The 12,975-nt window shown below is 41.3% G+C and overlaps 1 protein-coding gene across 1 annotated transcript; it reads right to left on the minus strand.

Annotated features, from left to right (window-relative positions):
• Positions 1-1,307: 1,307 nt before the first annotated feature.
• Positions 1,308-12,690, minus strand: LOC131248129 (uncharacterized). The gene is given in 5 exon segments (XM_058248200.1): positions 1,308-1,730; positions 10,553-10,596; positions 10,599-10,677; positions 11,406-11,459; positions 12,059-12,690. Coding segments are annotated over 5 exon segments (771 nt in total). The 5' UTR covers positions 12,482-12,690; the 3' UTR covers positions 1,308-1,559.
• Positions 12,691-12,975: the final 285 nt, after the last annotated feature.

A 12,975-nucleotide genomic window follows, 5' to 3' on the forward strand; every position in this document is an offset into this window, starting at 1 on the left:
TTCTGTCTTGTGTGGTTTGGATGAAGGAAAACTGAAAACTAGATATAGAAAGTAAACTAAAATACTAAAGAAATAGAAAAGAATGGAATTAAATTATTCTTCCATTGTTCATTTTCCAATTTTACGTGGATTGGAGATCAATGTTACATTGTGTTCTCTCTGCCTTGGAAATCAATTTAATGTGTTTTTTGGAAGAAATAAATGTCCAGTTTTGAGTAAAAGCTAGAAGTCAGAAGTCCCTTTCTGACGCTAACTTATTTGCCCCCATGTCGCCACACAGAAGGGGCATAGGCACATATCAACAAATTCTTGCATGGTCCAAGGAAATAAAAAAAAGGGGTCCGCTTCTACAATTTTATCTCTATCCAATTTTAATATCAGAATGGCTGATATAGTCGTGATTCAATGGCCAATGTCCAATTACTTTTTCTTTTCTCGATTCTAATTTTTCTGATGGATTTAATTGGAACCATGTAGTAGTAAAACTTCAGTTTGTCAATTCATAATCAGGATTGAGTATTATCTCGAATATCTGTCCCGAGACCAAAGTTGCAGTTTTTATTTCACTCAAGATTGGGTCTCTTTGTCAGGTGTTCTGCCCATGGGCATCAAGTCATATTCATGTTTGGCATATACCTGCCCTGGCTGATTCTGTACTTCAGCTTGGTGGAAGTTGATATGTGGCCTTCAGATCCCATTGGCTGGCACCAACAGTCCCCGCAATTTTTAAGGGCCCTAAAACGAAGTTGATCTGCAGCCTTCACATCCCATTGCCTGGCACCAACAGACCCTAATATGTTTTGAGGACCCTCAATTCAATTGGTCAATTGGATCCACTGAATCCGCGATTGGTGACCTGTTGAGAATTGATAAATTTCGGTGCTCTCAATTTCCGTTCATTTGCAAATTTGCAGGGCTTTGGAAAGTTTGCTATTGATCTCATCTGTACAGGAGTGATGCAAGCAATTTATCAGCGAACCGAGAGCCCCGATACACAATTCCAACCATCTTTAGCTGTGGCTCACTACCAGTTTGAATGAGAATATGCAGAAGTAATTTGATTCAGATGTAAGAATATCAAAGAGTGCAATTTTGACCATCAAGAAAAGCTGCCCACAAGATGAGCGATCCAAAGATACATGATCACATGCACGAGGGAGATTGGGTTTGTCTGGTTTCGAGCTCATTGTCACTTCAATGCGCCCTTGTGTGGAAATAGAAATCGGATCAGGGAGTGGAAACAGGTTGAACAAAGATTCATGGATGAAACCAAAGGCACGGTTACTGCTGCACTACTACAAGCACGATGAAGTAACAAAGGGGGCTAAGAAGTCTCCTCTTTATCGGTATGCATGTATTTCCTTTTCTTGGGTTGATGAAGATATACAGAGAAGACGGTTATTTTAATTCTACATCTATATTATTATTATTGTACAAAAGAAGCAAACCAATGGTGACTGCTAAAACCACAAGCTACAAACAACAAGCAGGGGGATCTTGCATCCTCTTCTAACCTTCCAACATCTATTTTCGGACCACACATCAAGCAGCAAACTAGATCATTTCTCCTCAATCTCTATATCAATAATGTCAGGATCCGAAGTTGAAGAGGGACGTGTGCCCCTTGAGAAGTTATCTCCAGGTTGCCATACAATGTTTCTGCAATTAGTGCAACGGATAACTTGGTTCTTGTAGCCCATGAACCGCCTCTTGCAAGCTGGGCAGGCTCCCTGTCATATTTCAGTAGAGACACATAAACCATATTAGAATAGGGGACAGTTTGAAAAATCAATATATTCAGTAGAATCATATTAGTGCCAGATCAAATAAAATTGTAAATCGGGCTGTTAAGATATGGAAAAACCAGCAGGGGAATATCTACATACGAAGAGATGGAAAATAAGAAATAACCAAATGAATCTTTTTCCTCTTTTTTTTCATTTTTCCTTCTCTTTTCAATCATGATCTTACACCCATAAAATTTTAGTCAATTTATGTCATTTAGTATTTCAATGTGGTAATGAACCACCAGAAAGTTCAGTTGCTGGAATGAAGCATCATACCAGACTGTTTTGTGCAATCCCATTGCACTTGCCTTTAAATCCATGAGATAACCAACTTGAAAAACTGTATGCCTTGCCATCTTGGAAAGCATTGCCTGAGGCATGTGTCATTGTCGAATAGGATTCAAGAGTATTCAGTTTTTCTACCTATGCTAATATGGTCTCTTGTGCTAAAGGTTACATGCAGAATACCATCTCCCTCTGTTAGGCTCTGAAGGCCAAGGAATCCCTTGAGGGGGGGGTGGTTCATTAGATGTCATCAATTGGATCAGAGTTGGTCATTTCTTGTGGAGGGTGTGATCCATTTTAGAAGAAGCAAAAGACCCCGACTCATTGACTGTTGATTTCAACCACATTCACTGGTCTGTGAATGATTGGGTGGAGAAGTTGGTGAAAGACAGGTTCTGTATGAAGATCTCAGAGGCATGATATCATGCCTAATCCAGTTGGACCCAGCCTGAGCTTGTGATATGTTTGTTTTAATTTTTTTTCCATCATTTCTTCGTATTGTATTTTTTGTTAGCTTTCAAGCTTTGGTTGGAAGCTTTGAGTCATCTTGTATTTTCCCCTCTTTGTTTTAATAAGATCTCACCCATTCATCAAAAGAGAAGGGAAAAACTAAAAGGAATCCCTGGTCAACTGGTTTGAGGAAGTACAATTTCCCAGGATGCAATAGAAGGCCCTGAAAGACCAAGGGCTCAGCAAAAAGATCCAGCCGAAGCGGCTTTTACATAGATGACCCAACCCCCAACAAGACCTTTAACTTTGATAATAACCTCATTTACACCCTTGGTCAGATTCCTAAAACATCGCCCATTTCTAGCTCCCCAAATAGACCAAAGCACAGCCATAACAATCAACCTCCATGTAGCTTTCCCGGACTTACTGACTCTCCCTCAATGCCAGGCCCAAAGCAAGTCCTCAACAGACTCTGGCATCACTCGGTATGAAGCAAAGAGAGGAAGTGGTTCCAAACTCTTCCCGCAAATGCAAAATGGATGAAACGGCGATTGATCGTTTCCTCATGTTCCATGCACATCAAACATATGTTGGGAAGAATCAAGGCTCATCCTAGAGATTATCTACTGTGAGGATTCTCTTCCGGTCCACAAGCCATACAAAAAGCGTCACACAAGGGGCTCCATAGATACGCTCAATAAAAAGTTTCACATAAAGATGCTCAATAAAATAAAATTTGTTCCTGACTCCCTAAATTCAGCAAAAATATAAGTTAAACAAAAAATAATAATAATAACAAACATATAAACAACTAAATAAACTAAACTATTTCATGGCCCACGATAAAGATGTCCAATGACGATGATCCAACAGTCGAAATGATCCAACTAAGTAGCCCACATGCATTTTCCCAGTGTGGGGCCTTCAAAGATGCATAATCATGCTTGTGGGGTCTTCAACAGACTAGGCACTCGAAGTGGACCCATGGGGCCCCGTGTATACATTATTACATTTAGGGTTGTCAACGGGCCAGGCTTGGGGTACGTCTCGGATCAGATTTTGAACTGTTTTGGGTCAGCCCTATTCAAAATTCTGATTTTTCAGGCCCAAGCCCTGTCCATTGACACCCCTATATACATAACCTAGCCATAAAGAAATGAGAGCTCTCCTCCTCTGGTATACTCTGACTAATGCTCGGATGTCCTCATCAATTCCCATCGGCTAAGAGTTCGCCTCTGGCAAAATAAAGTTGTGGTAAGGTTCAATGAGATCCGGGTCTAACCTCTGAAGTTTTGCCACTGTGATCCACGTACAGACTAATTCTGACATGTTCTTCCACTTAACGAGATACTTCTGAAAACCTCTGTGTTTGGTGGAAACCACTTGCTCATCCAAAATATCTTCAATCTTTTCTCTTCTATTGGGTATAGATGGTAGAGAAGACAAAGGTTGGGAAGAAGGATCTGGCAAAGGCCATGGTTCGTGGGACAGTTCGGGAAAGCTATATGCGTCAATGTGAAGGTTGCAATAAGGGCTAGAGGGTGAAGCTGTTAGGCCCTTAAAGGACACAAGATCTTCCACATTGAATGTAGATCTAACACCCATATCAGGTGGAAGTTCTACAACATATGCATTAGAGCACAATTTTCTCAATATCTTATAAGGATCAGCACTACGAGCTTGTAATTTCCTAATGGCCCCTTACGGAAACCGTTCTGGCCTTTATACGAACCATGACACAGTCACCTACTTGAAATTCTTGAAACCTGCAATGAGAGTCGGCAAATATCTTGTACTTTTCGTTACTCATATTAATCTGTTTTCTAATCTCATTACGCTTTGCGGACTCTGAAGGTTTATAGAAGACCGCTATGGGAATAAGATCTATAGGTTTCCTAGGCTTGTAACCATGTATTACCTCTGAAGGACTCATGCCTATCGACCTATTAACGGAACTATTATATGCAAACCCTAGTATGGACACCCACAAGACATCGCAATAGGTTTCCTAAGCTTCGATTGAGCACTTCTGCTTGACCGTCAGTTTGAGGATGGCATGCCAACGAGAACTGAAGTCTTATACCCATCATGTGCCAAAGTGTCTTCCAAAAATAACTCATGAATTGCATGTCTTTATCAAACGCAATGGTTTTTGGCAAACCATACAAATGAACTACCTCTCCAAACAAAATCTTGGTAATGTTGGAGGCATCAAACGTTTTGGAACATAGAAGGAAATTGACCATTTTCGAAAAACGGTCCACCACCAGAAAGATGGAATCGTGCTTTCTGATAATCTTGAGTAAGCCAAGAACAAAATACATACCGATATCTTACCATGGAGCGTGTGGCACTAGCAAAGGCATATATAATCCAGTGTTTTTCCTTTTCTGCTTTGTCAGTTAACAAGTCCTATATTGCCCAATAATTTTAACGTCTCACTTGAGACTGGGCCAATAAAATCTATCTTCGACAAGGGTAATAGTCTCGTCTCTACCAAAATGATCTATTCCTCTGACATGAAGCTCCCAAACAAGAAAAAATCATAGGGATGTGAGGGGAATGCAGAGTTTGTCACCCTTAAATAGAAACTCAACAATTAAGACAAACTCGCTACCACTCCTCAACTAATCATCCAAAAGTGACATGTACACTTTCTCAAAATCTGGACATGCAGAATATTCTCCATTCAATTGTTCGAACTCGGTGACTTCTATGCTCATGGATTAGAGTAATGCCACTCAACAACTAAGGGCATCGCAGGTCTGTTCTCGACCTCGGCCTTGTGTTTCAAAACAAATATGTACTCCTAGAGAAACTCTACCCACTTGGTATGCCTTGGGTTTAATTTCTTTTGAAAGTTAAGGTATCGCAAGGCCCCGTGGTCAGAAAATAAGACAAACTCTTGTAGTAGTAAATAATGTTGTCAATGTCGCAAAGATGGAACTACCGCATAGAATTCCTGTCATATGTAGAATATCATTGCTTCGCCTCATTCAATTTTTCACTAAAATGGCAACAGAGTGTCCTTCCTGCCTAAGTACTCCACCTATACCTACACCCAGTGTTCGAAATATCAATACTATCGGCCAATATATCGGCCGATATTATCATTATCGGCCCCCAGCGAGTCGACACTCGTCCGATAACCCCCGGAAGATACTAAAAATCCCAAAATTCAGATATCGCACGATATATCGTGCGATATCGCGCTATATATCGTCGATATCACTGATACAACCCACATCATGCGATACTGCGGTATTTTTTCCTCCATTATTGTCGGAAATCGACAACCAGACTCACGGACACTCGGGGTTGTGGAGAATCAAAAAAATTTGAATTAGAAAAGAGAGAGAGAGAGAGAGAGAGAGAGAGAGAGAGAGATAGGAGAGTACCTGTAGCCATAGGCTGTGGCGGTGATCGGAGGTGGGTCATTCAACAGGTAAGCATTTGTATCTCTCTTTCTTCAATTTTTTCTGGCTATTTTCTTCAATTTCCCTCTTTCTTCGCTGATTGGAGCGTGCTTGTGCGGATTTCTCGGAGATTCAGTGAGAAATCAGGCTGGATTGAGGAAACGGAACGAGAAATCATCCTCCGGAATCCTCGCTGCGTGAAGGAGAGGGAAAATGAAGGAGATGGGCACGGGAGGGGTGAAAAGGGGATCGGCTGCGTGGTGGTTTACTGAGCACGCTCTTATCATACTCAGTAAACTCAGTCGGGCCCACTTTTAATGTATGTGGTCAATCCACGCCGTCCATTCGTTTTCCCATATAAATTAAGGGGTTGATTCCAAAACTTAGAAATTTTAGTTGATCATACCACAGGAAACAGTGGTGATACTGATTTCCAACGTTGAAATCTTTCTGGGCCTTGCAATGATGTTTATCTGTATCCAAACCGCTAATAAGATCATACAAACGTGGATGATAGGAAAATATGAATTTAAGATTGATCCAATCATCCAAGATTTATGTGGCCCTGAAGAAATTTTCAACGGTGGATGTTCAATTCAATTGTTTTGTAAGGTGTGGCCCATTTAAACATTGTATATGGTTTATTTTTGGGCTGAAGCCCTGAAATTATCTGGTAAAATGGATGGACGGAGACGATAAAATACATAAATCATGGTGGACCTCACATGAGTTTACACAGTACGCTAAGCGCAGTGAGTTACTCACTGCACAATGGCAAAAGTAGTGTCACCAAGTTCTGTGGGTCCCACGGTAATGTGTGTGTCATATCCACACCATCCATTAATTTTGAAATAATATTTTAAAGCATGACATAAAAAATGATGTAGATCTAAATCTCAAGTGGACCACATTACAGGAAACGGTGTTGAATGAGCGTCGACCATTAAAAACATTTTGGGGGCCATTAAAGTTTTGGATCAAGCTAATTTTTGTTTGTTCCCTTCATCTAAGCCGTCCATCCCTTTTTCTCAGATTATTTTAAGCATGAAAACAAAAATGAGGCAGATTCAACGCTAAAATGGACCACACACTCTTGCATTTAATGCAACCAAGCTTATTATTTGGTATTTGGTGTGGTCTACTTGATCGTTGGATCTACCTCATTTTTGTGTTCAAACCTTAAAATGATACGAGCAAAAGGGATTGACAGCTTGGATGTACAGATACTGCACGGTGGGCCCACCCACAGAACTGCCCGTTCGAGGCTCGAGACGGGCAGGGGTAGGACGCAATCCGCATTCAGGTACGTATCGTGCGAAGACGAGCACTGGCACTCCTCGAGCTCGAGCTGTACGAACGGTTCAAAGGAGATCAAAGTTACGTGGGCCCCACACTGATGTATTTATCATATCTACACCGTTCATCTATTTTTAGAGATCATAGTAGAGCATTATCCAACAAATGAATCATATCCAAAGATTAGCTGGACCACACCACAAATGGCAGCGGAGAATATGATTTTCACCATTAAACAATTCGTGGGGCCCACCGTTAAAGATCAGTTGGACCCACCACAGATGGCAGTGGAGAATCTGTGACCCCAATAAGGGTTTCAATGATAGACATTCAATTCACACCGTTGCCTTGGTGTGGTCCAGTTGATTTTTTAATAAGCTTCTTTTTTTGGCTAAAGACTTAAAATTATATGGTGAAATGGATGAATGGGTTGGATAAAATGCATGAATGAAGGTGGCCCCACAGAATTTACTCAATACGCTTAGGGTATCTGGCATCTTTACATGTGGTACTGTTGCATGCATGAACAACTGTACGTGTGGATGGTGCTCTATGGACCATTCCTTCAAATAATATGACAAAATGGATGAGTGTCATGGATATACAGCACATGCCCCAAGATGGGCCCTAACAAGTACTAATATAATATCATATGTGAAATCTCGACTACCACAATTAGTCCCCATCATTAATATGTATATTTCTCAAACTTTACTTATTCAGTTCTTCTTTTGCTTTTCAATGAATTGGTTGTGTTTTCATACATGACTATGATATATTTATAAGTATCATGCATTCAATTTAAATATAATTGCATTAGTTCAGTTAAACATCGAATAGCTTAGGACCCTATACAAAGAAAATTTATTATGTGCATCTTTTTTTTGAAATGTTATGATTTAAAAGTGTATATTAGGGGCCTTTTTAACAATCTCCAAAGTTTCATTAAAAAATTCAACCATTTTCTTAATGTTTCCCCATGTTTCCCAAAAAGTGCGATAAACTATGCGATACAAACGATATATCCCATGCGATAACCGATACGTATCTGTATCCCAAGGGTGCAATACATCGTGTGATACTGATATTTCGAACACTGCCTACACCAGACGCACCACACACAACCTCGAAAACTTTAAAAAAGTCAGGAAGACACATGATAGGAGTCTCAATCATCTTGCCCTTAATCTCTTTAAACACTTTGGAGGTCGTGTTAGTCCATTTGAACTCTCCCTTCATAATGCAATCCGTGATGGGAGCCATAATGGAACTAAAGCTTCGAATGAACCACCTATAAAAAGTAATTAAACCGTGAAAGCTACGCACCTCATAAATGTTTTGCGATTCAGGCCAATTTACAATGGCCTTGACTTTCTCGAGATTTGCAGACATACCCTCGTAAGAAACGATGAACCCTTAGAAGATAACTTTGTCAGACATGAAAGAATACTTCTTCAGGTTGGCATATAATTTATGTCCTAAGGACCCCGCAAACTTGCCTCAAATGGTAATGTTCTTTGGAGGTACTATAAATGAGGATAACGTCAAAACATGCCACCAGAAACTTACCCATAAAGAGCCTAAACACTTGGGTCATCACTCTCATGAATGTACTCAAAGTGTTGGTCAAGTCAAAAGGCATGACTAACCACTCGTATAACTCATCCTTCATCTTAATGGTCGTGATTCATTTATCTCCTGAGCGAATACGTATCTGATGATACCCGCTTTTGAGGTCGATTTTGAAAAAAATCATGGTACTAACCATTATATCCAACTTGTCGTTAAGACGCGGTATAAGAAACGGATACTTGACCGTGATCTTATTGATGGCCCGATTGTCCACGCGCATGCGCCAAGTGTCATCTTTCTTTGGCGTGAGGAGGGTCGGCACGGCACATGGACTCGAACTCTCATAAATGAACATTTTTCCTAAGAAGCTGATCCACTTGTCTCTTCAACTTCACATGCTCCGTGGGGTTCATTCGGTAACTTACAAAAAGATACTCTCAAATAAAAAGTTTCTCATAAAGACGCTAAATAAAATAAAATTTATTCCTAACTACCTAAACTCAACAAAAAATATAAGCAAAACGAAAAAAATTAACAAACATATAAACAACTAAATAAACTAAACTATTTCATGGCCCACGATCAAGATGTCCAATGATGATGATCCAACAGTCGGAATAATCCAACTAAGTAACCCACATGCATCTTCCCAATGTGAGGCCTTCAAAGATGCATAATCATGCATGTGAGGTCTTCAACGGGCTAGGCACTCGACGTGAGCCCACGGGGCCCCATGTATACATCACCTAGCCATAAAGAAATGGGAGATCTCCTCCTCCTTTGGTATACTCTGACTGGTGCTCGGATGTCCTCATCACTTATTAACGTGGCAAGTACCACTCTTTCCACATAACGAAGAATGATTAGTTGTAAATTGTCAGTTGCTTCCATGCATGGCCCATTTATATATGGAGCATGGACTGAGTCATCTAAAAATCTAGTCTACTCCAATGCATTGCCTGATTCAATAAAGCAATAAACTCTAAAGCTTATGAAACAACCTTACTCAGTGCTAGATTATGTTGGTCTAACAGTCCCCAGCCATTATAGATAGTGGAAGATGCACCTAATATCTCTTCTCGATGGGAATTTATAGTTGCATGAAGTATGAAGGGATGCAGTAGCAGATTCGGGTGCTGGAAGCATCTATTTCAAAATGTTAGCAAGTGCAAACAACTAAGAAGTGAGAGCGCAAGCTCGAGCCAAAGGCAAGCTTCAAAGTAGGATCAACACCTAAGAGGAAGCAAGGTAATCAATAACAGTAATGGAAGCCATAATGGCCAGCCTTATGGCCATAATAAGGTAACAGCCATTACGGCCTTGTAACAGTCTCTTTTTTTTTAATGAAGAAAATGATTGGTTACAACCCGTTATGGGCCATTTTTTTCAGAACAGGCATTACAGCCCCATATTGCCTAACAGGTCCCACATTTACTGTTATGTAACCATTCTTGAATGACATGGGTGGAAGGCTCTTGCAAGGATAGACTTTTCATAATCCACATTTGTTCTCCAACCATACATACATGATATGCATAGATCTCAAACAAGCAAACCAATAAAACATGTTACTGTAGTATTTAGTAGAAAAATGATATTCACATCTTGCACATAGTCGCCTTTAAGATTATAAAGAAAACAATGTAAACATCGATACAGAAAATCAGAATGATTGTGTGAGGAACAGTCACATTTATGAGCCACCAGATCACATGCAGCACTAGAAATAAAGCGCAATAAAATTACCTCAATCACAAAGTTATTTGCAACTGTCCCTATGAGGAGGGGGCAGTAAATGGCAGTACCCACGTTGCTAAAATCAAGATCCTAAACAACCATCCGGACAACGCAAACCAGAGGAAGAAGATAGTCTACATTTTTAAAAAAAAAAAAAAATTGAGTAAGTAATAAGCTGTAAATTATACTGAATGCGCAATAGATGAAACATAATAAGCCCAAAGGCCCCATAAAACAGAATACCTTGTATTATCTGGTGTAATATAAATCATCAGAGATAAACTACTACATGGATTGAGAAATGGATGGTTTTCAAGGTTCTCTGAATTTTCCATGCTCCATGAATACCCTCATTCAGACTTTGCATCATCTTAAATAATTCAGATTGCATACTCATTAAGGTCATGATGTTTATTCTCAAGGGATGGTGACAAATGGCCCATACCCATTCCTGCTAGGAGAACTGGATGGGGACTGCATAAATATGCAACTAGTTGAGAGTTATGGGCCATCCTTCCTGATTTTGAAGAGTGGATAGCATCTCATCGTTGTCGTCATCCTAGCCTTGTCCCAGCTGCTTGGGGTCCGCTTTACAAATTCTGCTTTGCCAATCATCAAGATTCGAACAGGAATAATCAAATCCTGATGATTGGCGGAGCAGAATTCACGAAGCCAGCACCAAATAGATGGGACGAGGCTATGATGACAATGATGATGATTGTGGCCCAATGAAGTCTCTCCTGCCAGCATGACAGATTTTCATCTCAAGCTTTGCAATTTGTTTGATGTTCACAACATCTTTTTATTACTGAAGAAAGGATATTTTGGATAATCAAGCTTCCATAAGACAGGTAATACTCACAGCAGAGCTCTTCCCGATTGGAGATTCCAGAAAACCACTCAGCTGTCTCCTGTACTGCAAATAAATAATAACAATAATAATAATAAAACAATTAAAAAATTTTAATAAAATAAAAATATCAGTACTCTGGTACAGTATGAAAATCCATGCACATGCACAGAGCCACTGCATACATCAACCCCTGCTTACCTTGTAGTGGACCCCACTGTAGATGGTATACAGCCCCATAACTAGGTAGACTGGACAAGCCCAACTTATGTTTAATGAACAAAAACTAGTAGAATTTGAAATGCCGACCCCTCCTCACTTTAACTGTCCATTTCATCGCCACCAATTGGAAGGTTAGACTTGGGATCATCATTTCTGTGTGAATGGTGGGATATGTCCGATCCGTAATGGGCCCATGACTTTGATGGTTTGGATTGAGGTACATGCAGGCCAAGTGTCAAGCAGATGTAGATGCGTATGGATAATCATACTCAACCAGCACACCAAACAAGGACCAGCCGATGGCAACAACAACAACAACAAGGTGGGTGTAGATTTCAATTCGCATATGAAAAAATAGGTGTAGCCAAATCAATAAGGCAGCTGTAGATGCCATATCCCAACAACAACAAATTCCAAAGGGGAGGGAGGAAAAGAACACAAACCACAGGCAAGTTCCTGCTGAAATCGATGGTGAAAGTGCGCCACCGCTGTCCGATCCCGAACTCCCGATCAATCTCACGGGCGCGGTCCGCAGCTGAGCGGGCCACGGATTCGAGCTTGCGGGAGACGGAGTACTGGCGATCGAACCGCTCGGCGGCACGCTTGGCATCGAAGACGAGCTGCTCGAAACCCTCGTTGGCGCTCCGCCACGCGTCCTTCAGAGCCTCTCCCGACGCCACCCGCTTCGCGAACCCGTCGAAGTCGCTCCGGCGGAAGGCCTGGATGGCCGCCACGTGGCGGGCTGGGAAGGACTGGCCCGGAAGATGTGTGGTGGAGAAAAGCGTCGTTAGGGTAGAAGAAGAAGAGGGATGGAATTTTGAATGGAAAAGGGGATGCCATGGCAAGGTCGTCGTCGTCGTCGTCATGGCCAGGGAGGGGTGCGTAGGTTAACTCTCGCGTGGCGAAGGGTAAGTGGTTGGCGGTGAACGTTTTGTTCTGAGGTGCGGTGAACGTTTTGTTCTGAGGTGCACGTTGGGGCGCAGCAGGTTATCGTGTGCTCGCAGCGTTTATGCGGGTGTTGAAAGTAAGATAGCTTTCTGACGCAGTAGCGAAGGCTTCATGCGCGTGTAGAAGCCATACCGGCTATACACATCACACGTGTAATATCCAATCCTTCCATCAGGTGGCCCCAACCTTGAAGAAGTTCTCAACTAAAAATCAGGCCGATCCACATCAGGTGGGCCACAATGTTAGAAACATGTGGATCGGGTTACACAACCTAAGCCAAGCTGTCGCCAGCTGCACATATGCTTCAGAAAATGCAGCCCACCTCATTAGTGGACGGGCATGATGTTTGGTGAGGCATCGATACAAGGTCGTGTACACGAGCCGTAAGGAATTGAAGTTTTATGTTGTCCGG

The sequence above is a fragment of the Magnolia sinica genome, chromosome 6 (genome assembly GCF_029962835.1).
Source record: "Magnolia sinica isolate HGM2019 chromosome 6, MsV1, whole genome shotgun sequence".
Classification (NCBI taxonomy): domain Eukaryota; kingdom Viridiplantae; phylum Streptophyta; class Magnoliopsida; order Magnoliales; family Magnoliaceae; genus Magnolia; species Magnolia sinica.